This window comes from Vicia villosa, linkage group LG3 (genome assembly GCF_029867415.1).
Source record: "Vicia villosa cultivar HV-30 ecotype Madison, WI linkage group LG3, Vvil1.0, whole genome shotgun sequence".
Taxonomy (NCBI): domain Eukaryota; kingdom Viridiplantae; phylum Streptophyta; class Magnoliopsida; order Fabales; family Fabaceae; genus Vicia; species Vicia villosa.
Window position 1 is genome coordinate 46,278,178 of NC_081182.1, and position 15,469 is coordinate 46,293,646.

Below are 15,469 nucleotides of genomic sequence, written 5' to 3' on the forward strand. Positions count from 1 at the left end.
ATCAGCGTTGATCACGACTCTCACGCCTGAAGACTGAGCTTGAGCATCCGGGCCCCGGGCCCCCTGGGAACGAGAAGTAGAGCCGGTCGAAACCTTCTTCTTCTCCTTCACCTCCTTCACCTCCTTCACCTCTTTCACCTCTTTCTTTGAAGAATCCTTTCTTCCCTTAGCGCCCTCTCTAGAAGACATGTTCCTGTAAACAATTGAAATCGATTAATATGCGAGACAAAATAAAAAACAAAAAAATTTGAACTTCTGATATATTTCGGAAGTTCATTTCCGAAAACTGGGATGGAGGTGTTTTCGGAAATGAACTTCCGAAACACCCCTGCGATGCAATTTCCTGCAACTTCCATGGCAGACCCCTAAATCAACCTTCAAACCAAATCAAAATGCTTCTAAACAACCTAAATACTACTAACAACCTAGCCATATATCATTTATGCAATTAAAACCCTAAATAACATGCATTTGAATAATAGATCTAAAAATTTCAAAACTTACAAAGTGTTAGGATTGAGGGCTTTTGAATGTTGTTTAGTAGTGTGATTGGAGCCTTGATGCAGCTTTGGAATTCTGTTTGCACAAATTTTCGCCTCTGCCAATTTTTGTTTTGATTTAGGGTAAATGATTGGGGGAGGGGGAGTGTTTTGATAAATCTGCAGAAATCGCAGTATTTCGGAAGTGAACTTCCGAAATAATTGTTTCGGAAATGAACTTCCGAAGTAAGTCAATTTTTTTAAAAAACACGCTTTCGGAAATGAACTTCCGAAGCAGGGGTAATTTTGGTTTTTCGCAGGAGGTGACCACCCATAGGGAGGTGGGTAAAGAAATTTTCTTAAATTTAATATAGATGAAATACTCCATAAATTTCTATCATTTTAACAATTCTTATTTTTGTATTCAAACAATGGATTTTGGTCAAATCATTTTAAATTCCCTCAAAAAACTACTTTCCCTCATTAAAATGCTCCATCCAAACACACTCTAAAGCGTTTAATCAACATCACAAGCCACAATCAGAAACGACTCAAACCCGTCCTCACCTTGCTTTTGTCTACTTCAGTAGTGGTTACACGATGCCGCTCTAATTTAGGTTCTCGCACGATACGCCGGTCGGCCGATCTGATTCCAATACCAAACTCTCTCTTGCAATATCCAGAAAATTGAAAGGTGGTCAAACTTGAGTATCGTTAACCTTTGCTTGACACTGAAGGAAAAATATTGTTCACCCCATTTGAGCTCAAGAACGACGACGATTTAAAGGTTACGTGGACAACTTTTCAACAATATTCTCCAAAGGGTACGATCAAGTTGGATGAGAAGCTTCAAAGATCGGGAGAAGATGTTATCAAAATGTTGCGACGCCCTCAACTACCCGTTTATAAACAATATGTAACGATAAACTTCAATAATTTATGATGAATATATGCTTTGTTGCTTTGGTTTTAAGGATTTTGTTTTTCTGATGTCCCATACATATTTTCAAATATGCACATCTGAAGTCACATTTTCTTGAAAAAAAGATGTCTTCGAAAGTACACATGCGAAATTACATTTTCTTGAAAAAAATGTGCCTTCGAAAGTGCACATCCGAAATTTTTTTCTTAAAAAAATATTATTTTAAAAACGCAAATGCGAAATCACCATTTTTTTTTTCCAAAAATCTATAAGAAGACTTATGAGTGTATTACTAACTTACTAAGAAATTCCTTTCCCCTATCTTTTACACGAGGCAACTCCGATATATTTTCATGGACCAATTCATAAGGCCCATTAATTTCAATATCCTCCTCATCCGCAAGGCAACTTCTTACGTTCTAGATTTTTCCTCTTTCCATTCATAACCTCGTATTTCATCCTAGAATCTCGGTATTCTACAGTGAGAGTTGATAATGCTTTGAATTGTAAGGTTTTACTTTGAAGAAGAAAAAGAAGAAAGAAAAGTTAGACAACAAATTTAACCCTAATATTAGGGTTATAATTTTGATTGTTTTAAGAGAATGACCGATACAAAGTTCCTGCAAGAGATATTGCTGTACGCAGCTAGGGCGGCGCTGAGTTATTGGGTATTGGTCACAGGACTCCGATACCTTGACCCTAACCGTGAATCAACCAAGAAAGCTCTTGAACAAAAGAAACAAATTGCCAAGCGTCTAGGTCGCCCCCTCATTCAAACCAATCCCTACGAGGTACCAGCTTCGCAAAGTTTTTTTTTTGGTGTAATACTGTACTGATGATAACTAGGATGTTTTGTTTTGATGTTTGATTTGTGCCTTTTACTGTGTGTAGGATGTAATAGCCTGTGATGTTATAAACCCTGACCATATTGATGTGGAGTTTGACTCCATTGGGGGACTGGAAACTATTAAACAAGCTTTGTTTGAGCTTGTTATTCTGCCCTTGAAACGGCCCGACTTGTTTTCGCATGGCAAGCTTCTTGGACCACAAAAGGGGGTTTTGTTGTACGGACCTCCTGGCACTGGGAAAACCATGCTTGCTAAAGCTATTGCCAAGGAGTCCGGAGCAGTGTTCATTAATGTGAAGATATCTAACCTCATGAGCAAATGGTTTGGGGATGCCCAGAAACTTGGTAAGTGTGTGCTATCTTTATGAATAGTTATATAATTCACCATTAAATTATCTTGTAGTATATTTGATGATAGATTGAATTTTTGTTTATTGACTTTATTCACATGGTTGTTATGATTCTCTTGGTTCAGTAAATTTAGAAGTCTTATATTTTTCACAAAATTCTTATGTTCATGCAAAGACCCATTCAGTGTATTGATGCTTGCTTTGCATCTGTAAAAAAAGGTTGACATATCAACTATATGATGATAGCTGTGTATAATTTGTCAGTTTGGATAGATAAGTTGAATGTGTTACAATCTTGTTTTACTCATTGTTGAGAGTGGTAATGCGTGGAGTTGTATGGTTAGTCATGCCTTCATTAATAATAAGTGATTAGAGCAGTTCCAACATAGTTTCTTTGCTTAAAAGGTAATTGTAGTTCAACAAAAATTTTAAAGTTTAATCTTGAATTTTGAATGCATGACAAGCAATTTTGCTACGGGATTGGTTTACCGAACTACTTGGAAAGGATAAAGATGGCTACATGTATGAAACATGCAATAAGACTTGATTTTTCTATTCTACAACTTAGTTATTTCTCTATTCACTTCGTTGAGATATTTGGAATTGAAAGCATGAAAATTGCTTGCAACTTGCGTGTCTACGTACACCCGCTTGACATGTGTCAAAAGAAGTGAAAGGTGTCCTTAAATAAAAAAGAAGAAAAAAAAGAAGACACAGAACGTCATAGTAAAACTATGTTACTTGCCCTATTCCAGTTTTATCAACTATCTGCGGCGCTATGGCAGGTATACATGCCGGTTTTTGGGCTCGCCGCAATGGTAAATATCAGCCGGTATTGTGGGGTTTTCCATCATAAACTGCTATAACGACGCGTCGGCGCCACAAGGCGTCTAGTATGGAGGGATTTTGGCTCTCTGCCATCTGCCATGGAAAACACTGCCCTATTCATACTCTTTTCCAAACTTTCTTCTCAACTCTTTTTTCCATTGCTGTGTAACATCATAGCATATTTTCCTTCTGCGTAATCTTTTTTTTTTTGCTGTGTAACATCATAAAGTGTGTTTTCATATCTCTTTGCTTGCTTACTTTATTTGCTACTGTACAGTAATGTATCATGTCTGTGTTTGATGTAATTTGTCTGTGGTTGCTGTACGATAATTTTTAAAAGTTATTAATTTTATTGATAGTTAAAGAAACTTGCTTGCTTTTCTTCATTGTTACTGTTGGTTCAATTTACTTTATTAAATTGAAATTTGCTTGCTTGTTTTCATTGTTGTTGTTGTTGTTGGTTCAGTACTAGAAATTTGCTCTTGTTAAAGAAAGCTTTACTATGTCATTTTAATTAAGTGCTAGATTTTTTTGTTTAGTACTAACAGTATTAGTTAGTAACTCTAGTACTAACTCTAGTTGTACTAATATTATTTTTAAAGTAGTGTTTTTATTTTAAAATTTTATTTTTAATACTAACTCTAGTATTAATGTTATTAATTATTATATATTTTGTTTTAAATATTTTATTTTATTATGTTATAATTATATTATAATAAATATATACCAGCGATGTCCTATATTTTTATATTAGCGGTGTCGTGTCGGAGTCCATATATCTTCTCACACAATATACAAGAAGTACTTTTCAATCTCAACTTGGTACACAGAGCAAAGTTAAGAACTCTAATTTTTTTCTTTGGCTGTTGGCTATACTGCCTTGTATTGTTGTCGTTACTGGATCTCTTCCACCATGATTGGAATCCTATGATCAACTGTTACCTAAAACCAGTGTCATAACACCCTGCTGGCTGTGCGTGTCAGGTACCACCCTCTGTGCATCCGTTTGCGACGTTGCTTGTTCCACTATGCTATGTTTTCTCTGCTTTATCTTCCGGTCCTCTAGCTGGTGATAAATACACCCTCCTCAACAGAGTCTCCCCCACCCCTGAACTTACATGGCATCGCCCTTACCCCTACTCCACACGTAATTCAGCTCGTATTCCAAGTGCCTCTACCCCTACTCCAGCTCCTCATGTGTCTCGGGATTTGCCCATTACCATGTTAAACCCAAAACCCTTATCCTATTTATAAATTTGTGTCTTACCACAATTTATCTCCCACCTACTGTGCTTGTTTTCACATTTTTATATGTTTCTATTCCTAAAACTATTTAAGAAGCATTTTCCCACCAAGATTAGAGGCAAACAATATTTGATGAAATGGCAGCTTTAGAATCTAATCATTCTTGGGAGCTTGCTCCTCTTCCTTCTGGAAAATATCTTGTAGGTTGCAAGTGGCTATCCAATTTTAGGGTCGCCCTGACAGAAAAATAGATCAATTCAAAGCCACCTAGTGGCAAAGGCATCTACTTAAATCTGTGGTAAGACATCATGACCCATTTTCTTAGCAAAAATGGCATATATTCAGTCTCTTTTTGGACATGGCCATGAAACACCAACCTCTATTTATGTTGGATATCAAGAATGCATTCCTACATGGTGACTAGGAGGAGGAGAATTACATGGAGCAACCTCCTGGAATTGCTGCTCATGAGAAGTGTAATCTGGTAAGCCAATTCCATAAGTCTTTGGATGGTTTGAAACAATCACCTCAGGCATGGTTTGAAAGTTTTAGCAAAGAATTACAACAATTTGAGATGATACATTGTGAAGCAGATTACTCTGTTTTTATCAAATGCTCCTCGTCAAACAAGTATATCTATCTAGTGGTTTATCTTGATGACATTGTGATTACCGGTGATGATTTTAAGGTATTGAGGCATTAAAACAACATATTTCAAAACTTTCATATTAACGACTTGGGTCCTCTTTGTTACTTTCTTGGAATTGAGTTGGCTCAATCGAAGTCAGGTATTTTTAATTCCCAAAGAAAGTATGCTGTTGATATTATGGAAGAGACATGTCTTGCAGATTGCAAACTAGTTGATACTCTTACGAATCCTAATGTAAAGCTTCTTCCTAATCAGGGGGAACCCTATACTGATCCAATTAGATACTGAAAATTTATGGACAAATTGAATTACCTCACCATGATTAGATCTGTTATATCTTTTCCGGTTAGTGTAGATTTTCAACTCTCCTTGTGATAACCATTAGCATGCAATTATTCAAATTCCTAAATACATTAAAGCATCGCCTGGAAAGGTTTTTAATGCAAGAGGCAACATTGATATCATTGGATATTCATATGCTGATTCGGCAGGAAATGCAAGTGATAGACAACCTACATCAGATTAGTGTTTTCATTGATGGAAATATGATTTCATGGAAGAGCAAAAAGCAAATTGTCGTTACCCGATCAAGTACAAAGGATGAGTATTGAGCCATGGATATGCCACATGTGAATTATGCCCCTCTCTCCTCGTGTCCTAATTATGTGTGTCCACTGTCCACCTCTTTCACTAACCAATAAACCTAACAATAAAAGCATAACAAACACTTTTGCTCTGAAGAATACCACCCCCTCAAAATTAACCTATCCCTCTAAGGTTCAATCTAACAGTTGATAGAAACACTTCTGTCCTGGACCTATGATCTATGTTGCTGACTTGCTGTTGGAATAATAAGGGAATGGTTGCTTATATCGTTCAATTCCATTTGCTTGGGTTTGGGCCATTGTGTTTTGAATAAAGGTTAAAGTAGAACCTGCTCTTTTTCACTAATATTGTAACTATGACCAATTTGGGTTTGGCTCTCTAGTTTGAAAGAAATGGACCCAACATATAAAAACCTACATTTTTGCTCCATACGCCCCTCATCGAAATCCAACCTTTCCTTGACCTATTCTTTGCCGTTGTAGCCCAGAGGAGAGTGAAGCTCAAACAAAGGGCATAGAGCGATGTGCAAACAGCTCACACTGGCAGAAACCCAATTACTAAAGAGAAAATCAGCTGACAAACTCAGTTGAAGGAGGCTGGCACAGTTTGCCGCCAGATTTAAGCTTGACATCCTGTTGACACCTTCACTTTAAACCCAGAAAACTGATTTTTGTAACAAACTAGAGAAATTCAACCAGTGTAACTCAGTTGGTACTTGCACCAGTGAAATCACGAAGATTAGAGATCCAAGTGATTTCACAAGTTAGCACAAATGACTCAAGCAATGTTTCAATTCAGTTTGGGATCAGGATTGTTCAGTGTCGAAGATTGATCTTATGAGTTAAAACACGGTTTTACCTTGCTTGTAGGCCCCCAACCACTAACTGCCGGCGTCTGTCGGCTCAGGTAGGGTGAAAGTATGGCAGGACATTGACCAACTTTCATTTTCATGACTGCCATGCATAGTAATTCTGCCGATGCCGACAACTGAAGCGTGTCGTATGCGTCTCATACTGGTGTAGGACACCGATTTGAAGAGTGTCGAAGCAGAAAAAAAACCATTTATTTGAGGATACTTGTCTGACTTTTCCGACACATGTAGTACGAGTATCATACAAGCATCGGACTCCGACGCGTGTCCCCGTGCTTCATGTAGCTAAAAGACTGCCTACATCTCTTCCTAGACCCTGCCAAGGTTGGATTTTCATATCCACCAGGCTGCCTTATTTTGTCCTGTGAAAGAATATGTAGGTATACAATGTGACTAATCATTGAACTTGTTTTTTTAGCTTCCAATTCCCAAATGTATCATCAATAGGTTTGTTTTCTATGCATGTAGTTTATATTATGGAGTGTGTGGATGTTCTTTTAAACCGATATATTTATACTGGGAAGTGTAGTCGTTCTTTTAAGCCAATATCTCAGCCTGTTTGATGGATAAGGGTGGCCATCTGTTCATCTAATTGCAATCTGTTGTTCTTAGATGGATAGTGGCCTTATATTAGGAAACCTGGAACACCTAACTACGCCTCATTTATCAAACCCTGATTGATTATACAATACTCCTTCCATAATAAAATTTAAGCAAAAACTTGCCTATATTTTTGTTATGGAGGGAGTATTAATTTGTATCTTATTTTTTGTGTTCTTTGTTTAAGTGTGATTCTTTGCTGTGGTTCATCTCTAATATTTTGCTGTTCTTCAGTGTCTGCCGTATTTAGCTTGGCTGATAAGCTTCAGCCTGCCATCATATTCATCGATGAAGTTGACAGTTTTTTGGGTCAACGCCGTTCATCAGATCACGAGGCTATGCTAAATATGAAAACCGAGTTCATGGCTCTATGGGACGGATTCACCACCAACAGTAAGATTTAAATTACTTATCGTGTAGGTTTTATTTGGTCTAAAATTTCAAAACAAGTGATAATTTTTATGGATATTTAGTTATTATCCGACTGCTTTATGTTATTTTTTTTATTTTTGTGTAGAGAATGCTCGAGTTATGGTACTTGCAGCAACTAATCGCCCTTCTGAACTTGACGAAGCAATACTACGGCGACTTCCTCAAGCTTTTGAAATTGGATATCCAAGCCGGAAAGAGAGGGCTGAGATATTGAAGGTTATCTTAAAGGGGGAAAGTATCGAAAACAACATAGATTTCAATCATATAGCGGGATTATGTAAGGGTTACACTGGTTCAGATCTATTCGATCTTTGCAAGAAGGCTGCATATTTTCCTGTTAGAGAGCTACTGGATAATGAAAAGAGAGGGAAACAAACTCATGTTAGTATATTTCTCATTTTCTTCTACATTCTTCTACATTCTTCATTGCCTTAATGATGAAAATTAGTAAGCTGATTTATTTCTTTTTCGCGTTTCAGGAACCTAGACCATTATCGCAATTAGATTTGGAGAAGGCCCTTGCCACTTCACAGAAGACAACCGTTGCTGCAAATGAATACGATAGAATGAACCAACAGTCATCATCAAGACGGACGTTTCCCGATGAGGGTGATTTTGATGTTCAAGCTGCAATCAAGGAAATCTCTAAGCTTATGGGTTCCCACATGATTAACCTCCAATTAGATTCCCAGGATGCTTAAAATTGAGTTTCTTTTGAACACTCTTCTACTTCCATTTAGTATAGTCCAGATTGTAATATAACATAATACTCTTGTATAACACAATCTATATTTTGCCAAATTTTATCAGTAAACACTGTTCGGTAATGCAATTGTGTTTCTGTTGTTCCATGCAGTGACCTGACATATAATGATTGAGATTTTGGAGAAGTAACGTGCTTTGGAGTGGGATGAGTAGGGTTATACTTTACTCAACGTGGGTTGGTAATTCATACATGTGTATTTGTTGTCTTTTAGGTCCACAAGCATATGTGATGATTCACTTTAACATTTGAAAGTCGAAAGTTCTTCCCATCCACATTTATTCATGATGGTTAAGGACCACAGATTTGAACTTTCCAACCTCAAAACATATTTCTACAGTGAATGCTTTAGGACCACCACTTAGGAAGCATATACTCTAGAGTTTGTTCATCATTACTTGACCACTTTTAACGTTGGAGTAAAACATGTCTGTTTAACAAATTATAGATACTGAAATAGTGAGTGATGCATGATTGAACACAACTAAGATGTCACATTAATATTTTTGTTGGTGGGTGAAGAGTTGGGTGCTGATAATGTATTTTTCTCAAGCTCTCTAGTTTGAATTTTGTCATGTGGGCTTTACATTGCTCTGATATTAAACGAGGTTTCTGCATGAGACTTTATAGGATTTTGCTTGACATTAAATGAGGCTCTTGTCGGTAGATGGTAGGGATGGCAAAATGGGTCTATTCTTGTGGGGTGGTAATAAAATGGATCCTGTCTGTTGGACATGTCTGTTTTGTCTGCACTTTTTTGCAGGACAAATCAAGGTTTTAAGTCTGCACTTTCTAGTATGTCCCTCTCCTACTCTGTTTTTTTTTTCCAGGTAGAAATGACAATTGGACCCATCTGTAGTAGGTACCCTCCAAATTTACCCACCACGGGTAAGATAAACATCTACAAAATGAGCTCAGACACGGACACAAGCAATCTGGTATGAGCGTAGGTAAGAGTACCTTAGTATCCACTCCGCTCCACATCTGTATGATATATATTTTTATTTTTATTAAGTAATATATAACACATGTTAATTTATAACTTAAATACGTATTTATTAAACTTATAAGCATCTATCTTAATATAACGGTTTGTTCACTTTTTAACTCAACAATAATATCACTTAATTTTTTTTAATGTTGTTAAAAACTTAAAATCACATGATAAATTATAATTAAGCGATTATTATTATTATTATTATTATTATTATTATTATTATTATTATTATTATTATTATTATTATTATTATTATTATTATTAGAAATGCGGGTAAACGAGTACCAATTTGAGTACTTAGGCACCCATAGCATACAAATACATGTATAAATATTGGTGCCCACGCGCGTATGGGCTCTGGAATTTTTTAAATTGCAGATATGAGGATGAATACTATAATAATATTCTGTCCAAATCTTATCTATTGCATCCCTATTTGCATGTTTACATGCGCGGACATTAACATGAAAATTTATAATTTATAAATGGGTTAAATAGTGTTTACCCCCCTGCCAAATAAGCGATATTCGGTTTTCCCCCTCATTAAAAAAAAATTTAGCCTTGGCCCCTTAACAAATAAAGATTCTCCAGAGGGAAACCTTAATGAGGGAGATTCCATCAGAACAGCCTACGTGTAATGGATCTTCTGGCTTATGTGGCATGGGGGTGACACGGTGGCAGTGTCTTCCTCTATAATTTGGGATTTAGGGTTCACGATGTCATCTCATTCTGATTTTCTTCCATTCTTGCTTCTTCAGGGCCAATCGTGGGTGGGTTTATTCCCAAATATTAGGGTTCATCCTCTCTTCGTGGTTCCAGTTGCTTCATCCTCTCTTCGTTCATACTCTCACCTGTGGAAATGAAAACCAGTAAAAGCATCGGTAGCTGCAATTCCTACACCTCCAACGTGAATTTCAAGATCCCCACCTGTGGATGCAGTCGTCCCATGAAGATGTGGGTAGCTAAGACGTCCAAGAATCGCAGACGAAAATTCTGGAAGTGCAAGAATGCAGGAGTAAGGTTTTAGGTATTTCATTTTTTTGTTAAATGGGTTTACTGAACATTGAATAAGATTGTTGTTTTGTAATTGTTGCAGATGGATCATAGTTGTGATTTTTTTATTTGGGATGACGAAATCAGCAGTTCAGAACATTTATGCAAGGACTGTGAATTGGCAAATATGAAGGTTAAGTTGATGGAAGGAATTCTGGAAAAAACCAAATTGAAGCAGGCTGTTTTGAAGAGAAGCATTTCCCATCTGAAATTGGCATTGTTTATGTCCTGGTTTTTGTTTGGTGTAATGTACACATATATGTAATGAAATGAAGTCATATTTGAGACAAAAATGTAACTGACAGTTATATGCAATGTAATGTGTTTTTGTTAACAGAAAAAATGTGACTCATATTTGAGACAATATTGTGATTTAGTATGATTCATTAAATTGTTATAATTTGTTGTAAAATTTGGTTGATAATGTAGCATAAAATTACTTAACAGAAAAAATGGATAACAAAAGGATATCATTACTTAACAGACAAAATGGATAACAAAAGGACAACCATTGTACCAATATTGTACCAAAATACATCATCATTGTACATCCAAAAAAAGCACATAAACAAAATATTGAAGTTCACTAGCATTATACATAACTAGGACTTATACATAATCATGACTTAATAGTTCTTCTTCAATTTCTTCTTCCCACGCCTTGACTCATCATTGTTATCTTCATCAGTCACTGATATTGGTTGTTCAGAGGTAGCACCTGGGCCAGTTATTGGTTTTTTAAACCAGAACAACTTCTGTCTTTCACTTGTCCTCCTCTTGATTGGCTTGGTAGGTGACATCTTTTTCTTACCTCTCCTTTGTGAGGCTCCATCCACAGCAGAGCATTGGGTAGAGTTAAACTCTGGCAGGCTTGAGATCACATCATCAGTAATGTCTCCAAAAAAATCAGTCTGATTTGTCTCAGTTTGAACTCCATCTGTTGCAGCACTTTGGACTCCATCAGTTGCAGCAGTTTGGGTCACTGCAGTTGCACCAGACTCAGCTCCATGAGTTGCATCAGTTTGAACTCCATCAGTTGCATCACTTTGGGGAACATCAGTTGCACCAGTCTCAGCTCCATGAGTTGCAGTAGTTTGAGCATCCAACTTAACCTTTTTCTACATGAATGAAGAACAGCATTTGTTAATTTCATATACAGGTTGAAAAAACATTTTGAGTTGTAATAGGGAGTAGACATACCTTTCTTTTAAGTGCATTGGGATTCTGAGTTGTGCTTTTGCAAGTTTGAGCATTGTGACCAAATTTGTCACAAATGGTGCACCTATAAGACACACCTGGTAATCTCCTTCTTCTAGCACCTTCTTCTCCACACTCCCTAATCCTTAATTTCTTAGGCCTGCCAGGACCTCTCTTGTACATGGGGGGCATTATTGGATCAGCATCTACCTCAGGCCACATTTCTTCACCATTGATTGGACTTATAGGAAAACTATAACATATGGCATACTTGTCCCTATGATAGCAACTGTCTACAAAGTCTTCTGGATTCTGTTGTCTGAAAGATAGAGCAGCAATAGCATGTCTACAAGGGATGCCAACTAGCTCCCAGAAATTACAAGTACAACTTCTCTTAGCAATGTCAACTACAAACTTCTGACCATTATATGAATGATTCACCTCAAATGTCTCATCCATTGCCCAAGTGGGCAACCAATGCCCACTTAGCATGACTTCTTTATCAAGTCTCTTCCTAGGTATTGGCATTACTTTATGAGGCCATTTTTTTAGTTTGGCTGATGAGGCAGAACATCTATTCATCAAGTACAGCCTAATCCACTCACACATGGTCAAAATAGGTTTGTCTCTTACACTTAAAATAGTAGCATTAAATGATTCAGATATGTTATTCATTAGTACATCACATTTAGGGTAAAAGGAAAAAGCATGCTTACACCATGACTTTGGAGGAACACCCATTAACCATGTCCAGGCATCAAGATCTATCAACTTCAATTCATTCATCTTTTGTAACCAGCCTTGGTAGTAAGTGGCTTTTGCAGCCTCCATCATTAGATCTCTAATGAGTGCACCCCCTCCAAATTTTTTCCTGAAATTGGCATATAGATGCCTTAAACAAACCCTGTGCTCAATTCTCTCAAACATCTCTTCAAAGACTGCAACAAGACCCTGCAAGTTGAATTACATTAGTAACACACAACAATAACTATAGAGGTTGACAAAAGTCTCATGAAAACATACCTTTTGTTGGTCTGATATGAACACATATCTGTTGCTCTGGCCCACATCATTCATCAACAGCTCCAAGAACCACTTCCAGCTTTCTTTTGTTTCTGTCTCCACAACCCCAAAAGCAAGTGGAAAATACTGATCATTAGGGTCCCTCCCTACAGCAATTAGCAATTGACCACCATACTTTGTTTTAAGATGGCAGCCATCCACTCCCACAAAGGGCCTACATCCATTAATGAAACCCTTTTTACATCCCTCAAAGCAGAAATAGAAGCAACCAAATCTTGGTGGGATTGTTGGGTTAGGCCTTTCAACAGTTATAGCCAAAGTGTTTCCAGGGCTGGCCCTTAATAACTCTGCAGCATACCTCCTCAATATTGCATATTGCCTATCTGCATCTCCCTCCAACATCTTCTTGGCTATGAGTTTTGCTTTCCAAGCCCTACAAACAGTTATACCTACAGAGTAATTTTGCCTCAGATCTTGTATAATATCAGTGATTCTGACATCTTGTGAGGTCTGCATCTTCTTCAAAACAATCTTAGCCACCCACCTTGAATTTGCAGATTTATTGTCTAAAACCCTAGCACAAGTGTGTTTGTCTACAATGGTTTTTATAGCAAATGTCCTCTTGTGGCCCACTTTGGAGCATAGCATTAAAAACCCACAAGTGGCCCTGCACACCACCCTAACCCTATCACTTTCATTTTTGACAAAAGTAATTTGTCTCCCATTTAATACAGACCATTCACGTATGGCATACCTAAATTCATCTAGGGAGTTGAATTCCATACCCCACTGAAATTTAAAATCCCTATTTAAATGCTCCTTTTTGAACTTTTCAAACTTTTGGACTTTAGCTTTCTCACTGTCAGACAAATCAGGGTCAGAACTTTCCAACTCATCACTAACATATTCATCTTCCTCGCAAGGTTTCTCTTTACTAACACTAACATATTCAGCAACTTTTGGGACCTCTTTCTGTGGTAAACTTATATCTATCCCCTCAAAACCATCAACAAGCGCAGTGGCCCTCTCATCTTCACTATCACCTAGCCCCTCAACCTCTTCTTCATCACTTCCTTCCATCTCACCAACCTCATTAACACACCTAGGAAGTCTTACGGTTGCTCCAATATCTACAACATCATGCTCTATAAAAAGTTCCCCGTCAATTCGATTCACACAGTTATATGTAGCAAAGTCATAACAATCATCATCCTTTCTAATCTGAAAATAATCTTCATATATTTCACGAATTAGAGTCCAGATTCTATATGTCCCTTCACGGTAACCCCAACCCATCACCAACCTATGTATACTATCCAAGGTAAACTCTTCTAAACGGAGTCCCGAAACTAACGACGACATACCTCCTCTATAAATCGTACGACCATCGTTCAGAAACACAAACTCCCCACCATATTGGATAACAGCACTGAACTCATCGTTAAACTGAAATAGAATAATCATACATTACAAAAACCCAACATTGATACTAATCTTAACTGAAAAAACGAAAGACTAGGTACACATACCTCCTCATCACGAACGGAGGTTCCTCCTTCTTCGTTCTTGTTTGCATGCCTGACTTGCTTCTCCGTCTTGGGCTTTACCGCCTCCTGCTCCTTTTTCTTCCTTTGCTTGGACTGTGACGGCGGTTTGGTGGCCTTTGACGGTGGCGGAGCCTTTTTCTTACACACACGCTTCTTCTTCCCCATTTCAAGTTTCTAACAATGTTAAACCCTAAAATTGCAAGGGGGATTATGTATATAAGGATGAAGAAATATGAGAAGACACTGCCACCGTGTCACCCCCATGCCACATAAGCCAGAAGATCCATTACACGTAGGCTGTTCTGATGGAATCTCCCTCATTAAGGTTTCCCTCTGGAGAATCTTTATTTGTTAAGGGGCCAAGGCTAAATTTTTTTTTAATGAGGGGGAAAACCGAATATCGCTTATTTGGCAGGGGGGTGAACACTATTTAACCCTTTATAAATCTAAAAAATGCAATGGCCGCAGGGTCGTTTTACCCCGCATTTATTTTTTTATGAAACAAAATAAAATTTTAAACTTGTAGACAATGATTTTGATACTTAAATATCAAATTTAAAAAAAAACATATATATATATATATATATATATATATATATATATATATATATATATATATATATATATATTATGTTAATGAATTGGAATGGACTATTCTGTTTAGTACTCTCCATCGTTATCGAAAATCTTGAAATCTTATGGAGATAACATCATGGCCTCACAAATGGTTGAACGGAAATGAAAAATAATATGATACTGAAAATGGCCTGACAAATGTATTATTTAAGTAACATTGAAATTAGTGTATGTGGATTTTTCGATTTTCTTATGGCTACAATCATTTTGACCGTACGTGTTAATTTTTCAGGTTGTAAAGCTTATGATGCTTACTCTATCCTATCTTATCTTGAGCCCTTATTGGTCTTAACATAGAGTTGTCCCTATTGTTAATGACATATTCTACGAGATATTATTTGAACATTAAAAATTAAAAAAATCGTATGTGATACCCTAACCCTACATATTTATAAACCGTTTTGAAGATTTGCAAAGTGAGTTA

At 37.0% G+C, this 15,469-nt stretch overlaps 2 protein-coding genes across 2 annotated transcripts; one reads left to right on the forward strand and one right to left on the reverse strand.

Moving 5' to 3' along the window:
* Positions 1–1,734: 1,734 nt before the first annotated feature.
* LOC131661268 (uncharacterized) lies at positions 1,735–8,630 on the forward strand. Its single transcript, XM_058930738.1, has 5 exons — positions 1,735–2,192; positions 2,293–2,593; positions 7,632–7,790; positions 7,915–8,210; positions 8,309–8,630. Exons 1-5 carry the CDS (start codon positions 2,004–2,006, stop codon positions 8,528–8,530), a joined length of 1,167 nt encoding a protein of 388 aa, XP_058786721.1. The 5' UTR covers positions 1,735–2,003; the 3' UTR covers positions 8,531–8,630.
* Positions 8,631–11,205: 2,575 nt separating this feature from the next.
* Positions 11,206–14,729, reverse strand: LOC131655613 (uncharacterized). The gene is made up of 4 exons (XM_058925447.1): positions 14,392–14,729; positions 12,863–14,308; positions 11,843–12,790; positions 11,206–11,760 (listed from the first exon to the last, which is right to left on the reverse strand). Exons 1-4 carry the CDS (start codon positions 14,572–14,574, stop codon positions 11,269–11,271), a joined length of 3,069 nt encoding a protein of 1,022 aa, XP_058781430.1. The 5' UTR covers positions 14,575–14,729; the 3' UTR covers positions 11,206–11,268.
* Between the last annotated feature and the right edge of the window lie 740 nt (positions 14,730–15,469).

What these genes read in the sequence shown, in the direction of transcription:
- LOC131655613 (XM_058925447.1), bottom strand. Translation starts at nt 14,574, where the DNA reads ATGGGGAAGAAGAAGCGTGTGTGTAAGAAAAAGGCTCCGCCACCGTCA. An exon ending in CCTCCGTTCGTGATGAGGAG is followed by an intron (nt 14,309 to 14,391) that starts GTATGTGTACCT and finishes ATTCTATTTCAG; the next exon opens with TTTAACGATGAGTTCAGTGC. An exon ending in CCAATGCACTTAAAAGAAAG is followed by an intron (nt 11,761 to 11,842) that starts GTATGTCTACTC and finishes TCATTCATGTAG; the next exon opens with AAAAAGGTTAAGTTGGATGC.
- LOC131661268 (XM_058930738.1), top strand. Translation starts at nt 2,004, where the DNA reads ATGACCGATACAAAGTTCCTGCAAGAGATATTGCTGTACGCAGCTAGG. An exon ending in TTCAAACCAATCCCTACGAG is followed by an intron (nt 2,193 to 2,292) that starts GTACCAGCTTCG and finishes TACTGTGTGTAG; the next exon opens with GATGTAATAGCCTGTGATGT. An exon ending in TGGGGATGCCCAGAAACTTG is followed by an intron (nt 2,594 to 7,631) that starts GTAAGTGTGTGC and finishes GCTGTTCTTCAG; the next exon opens with TGTCTGCCGTATTTAGCTTG.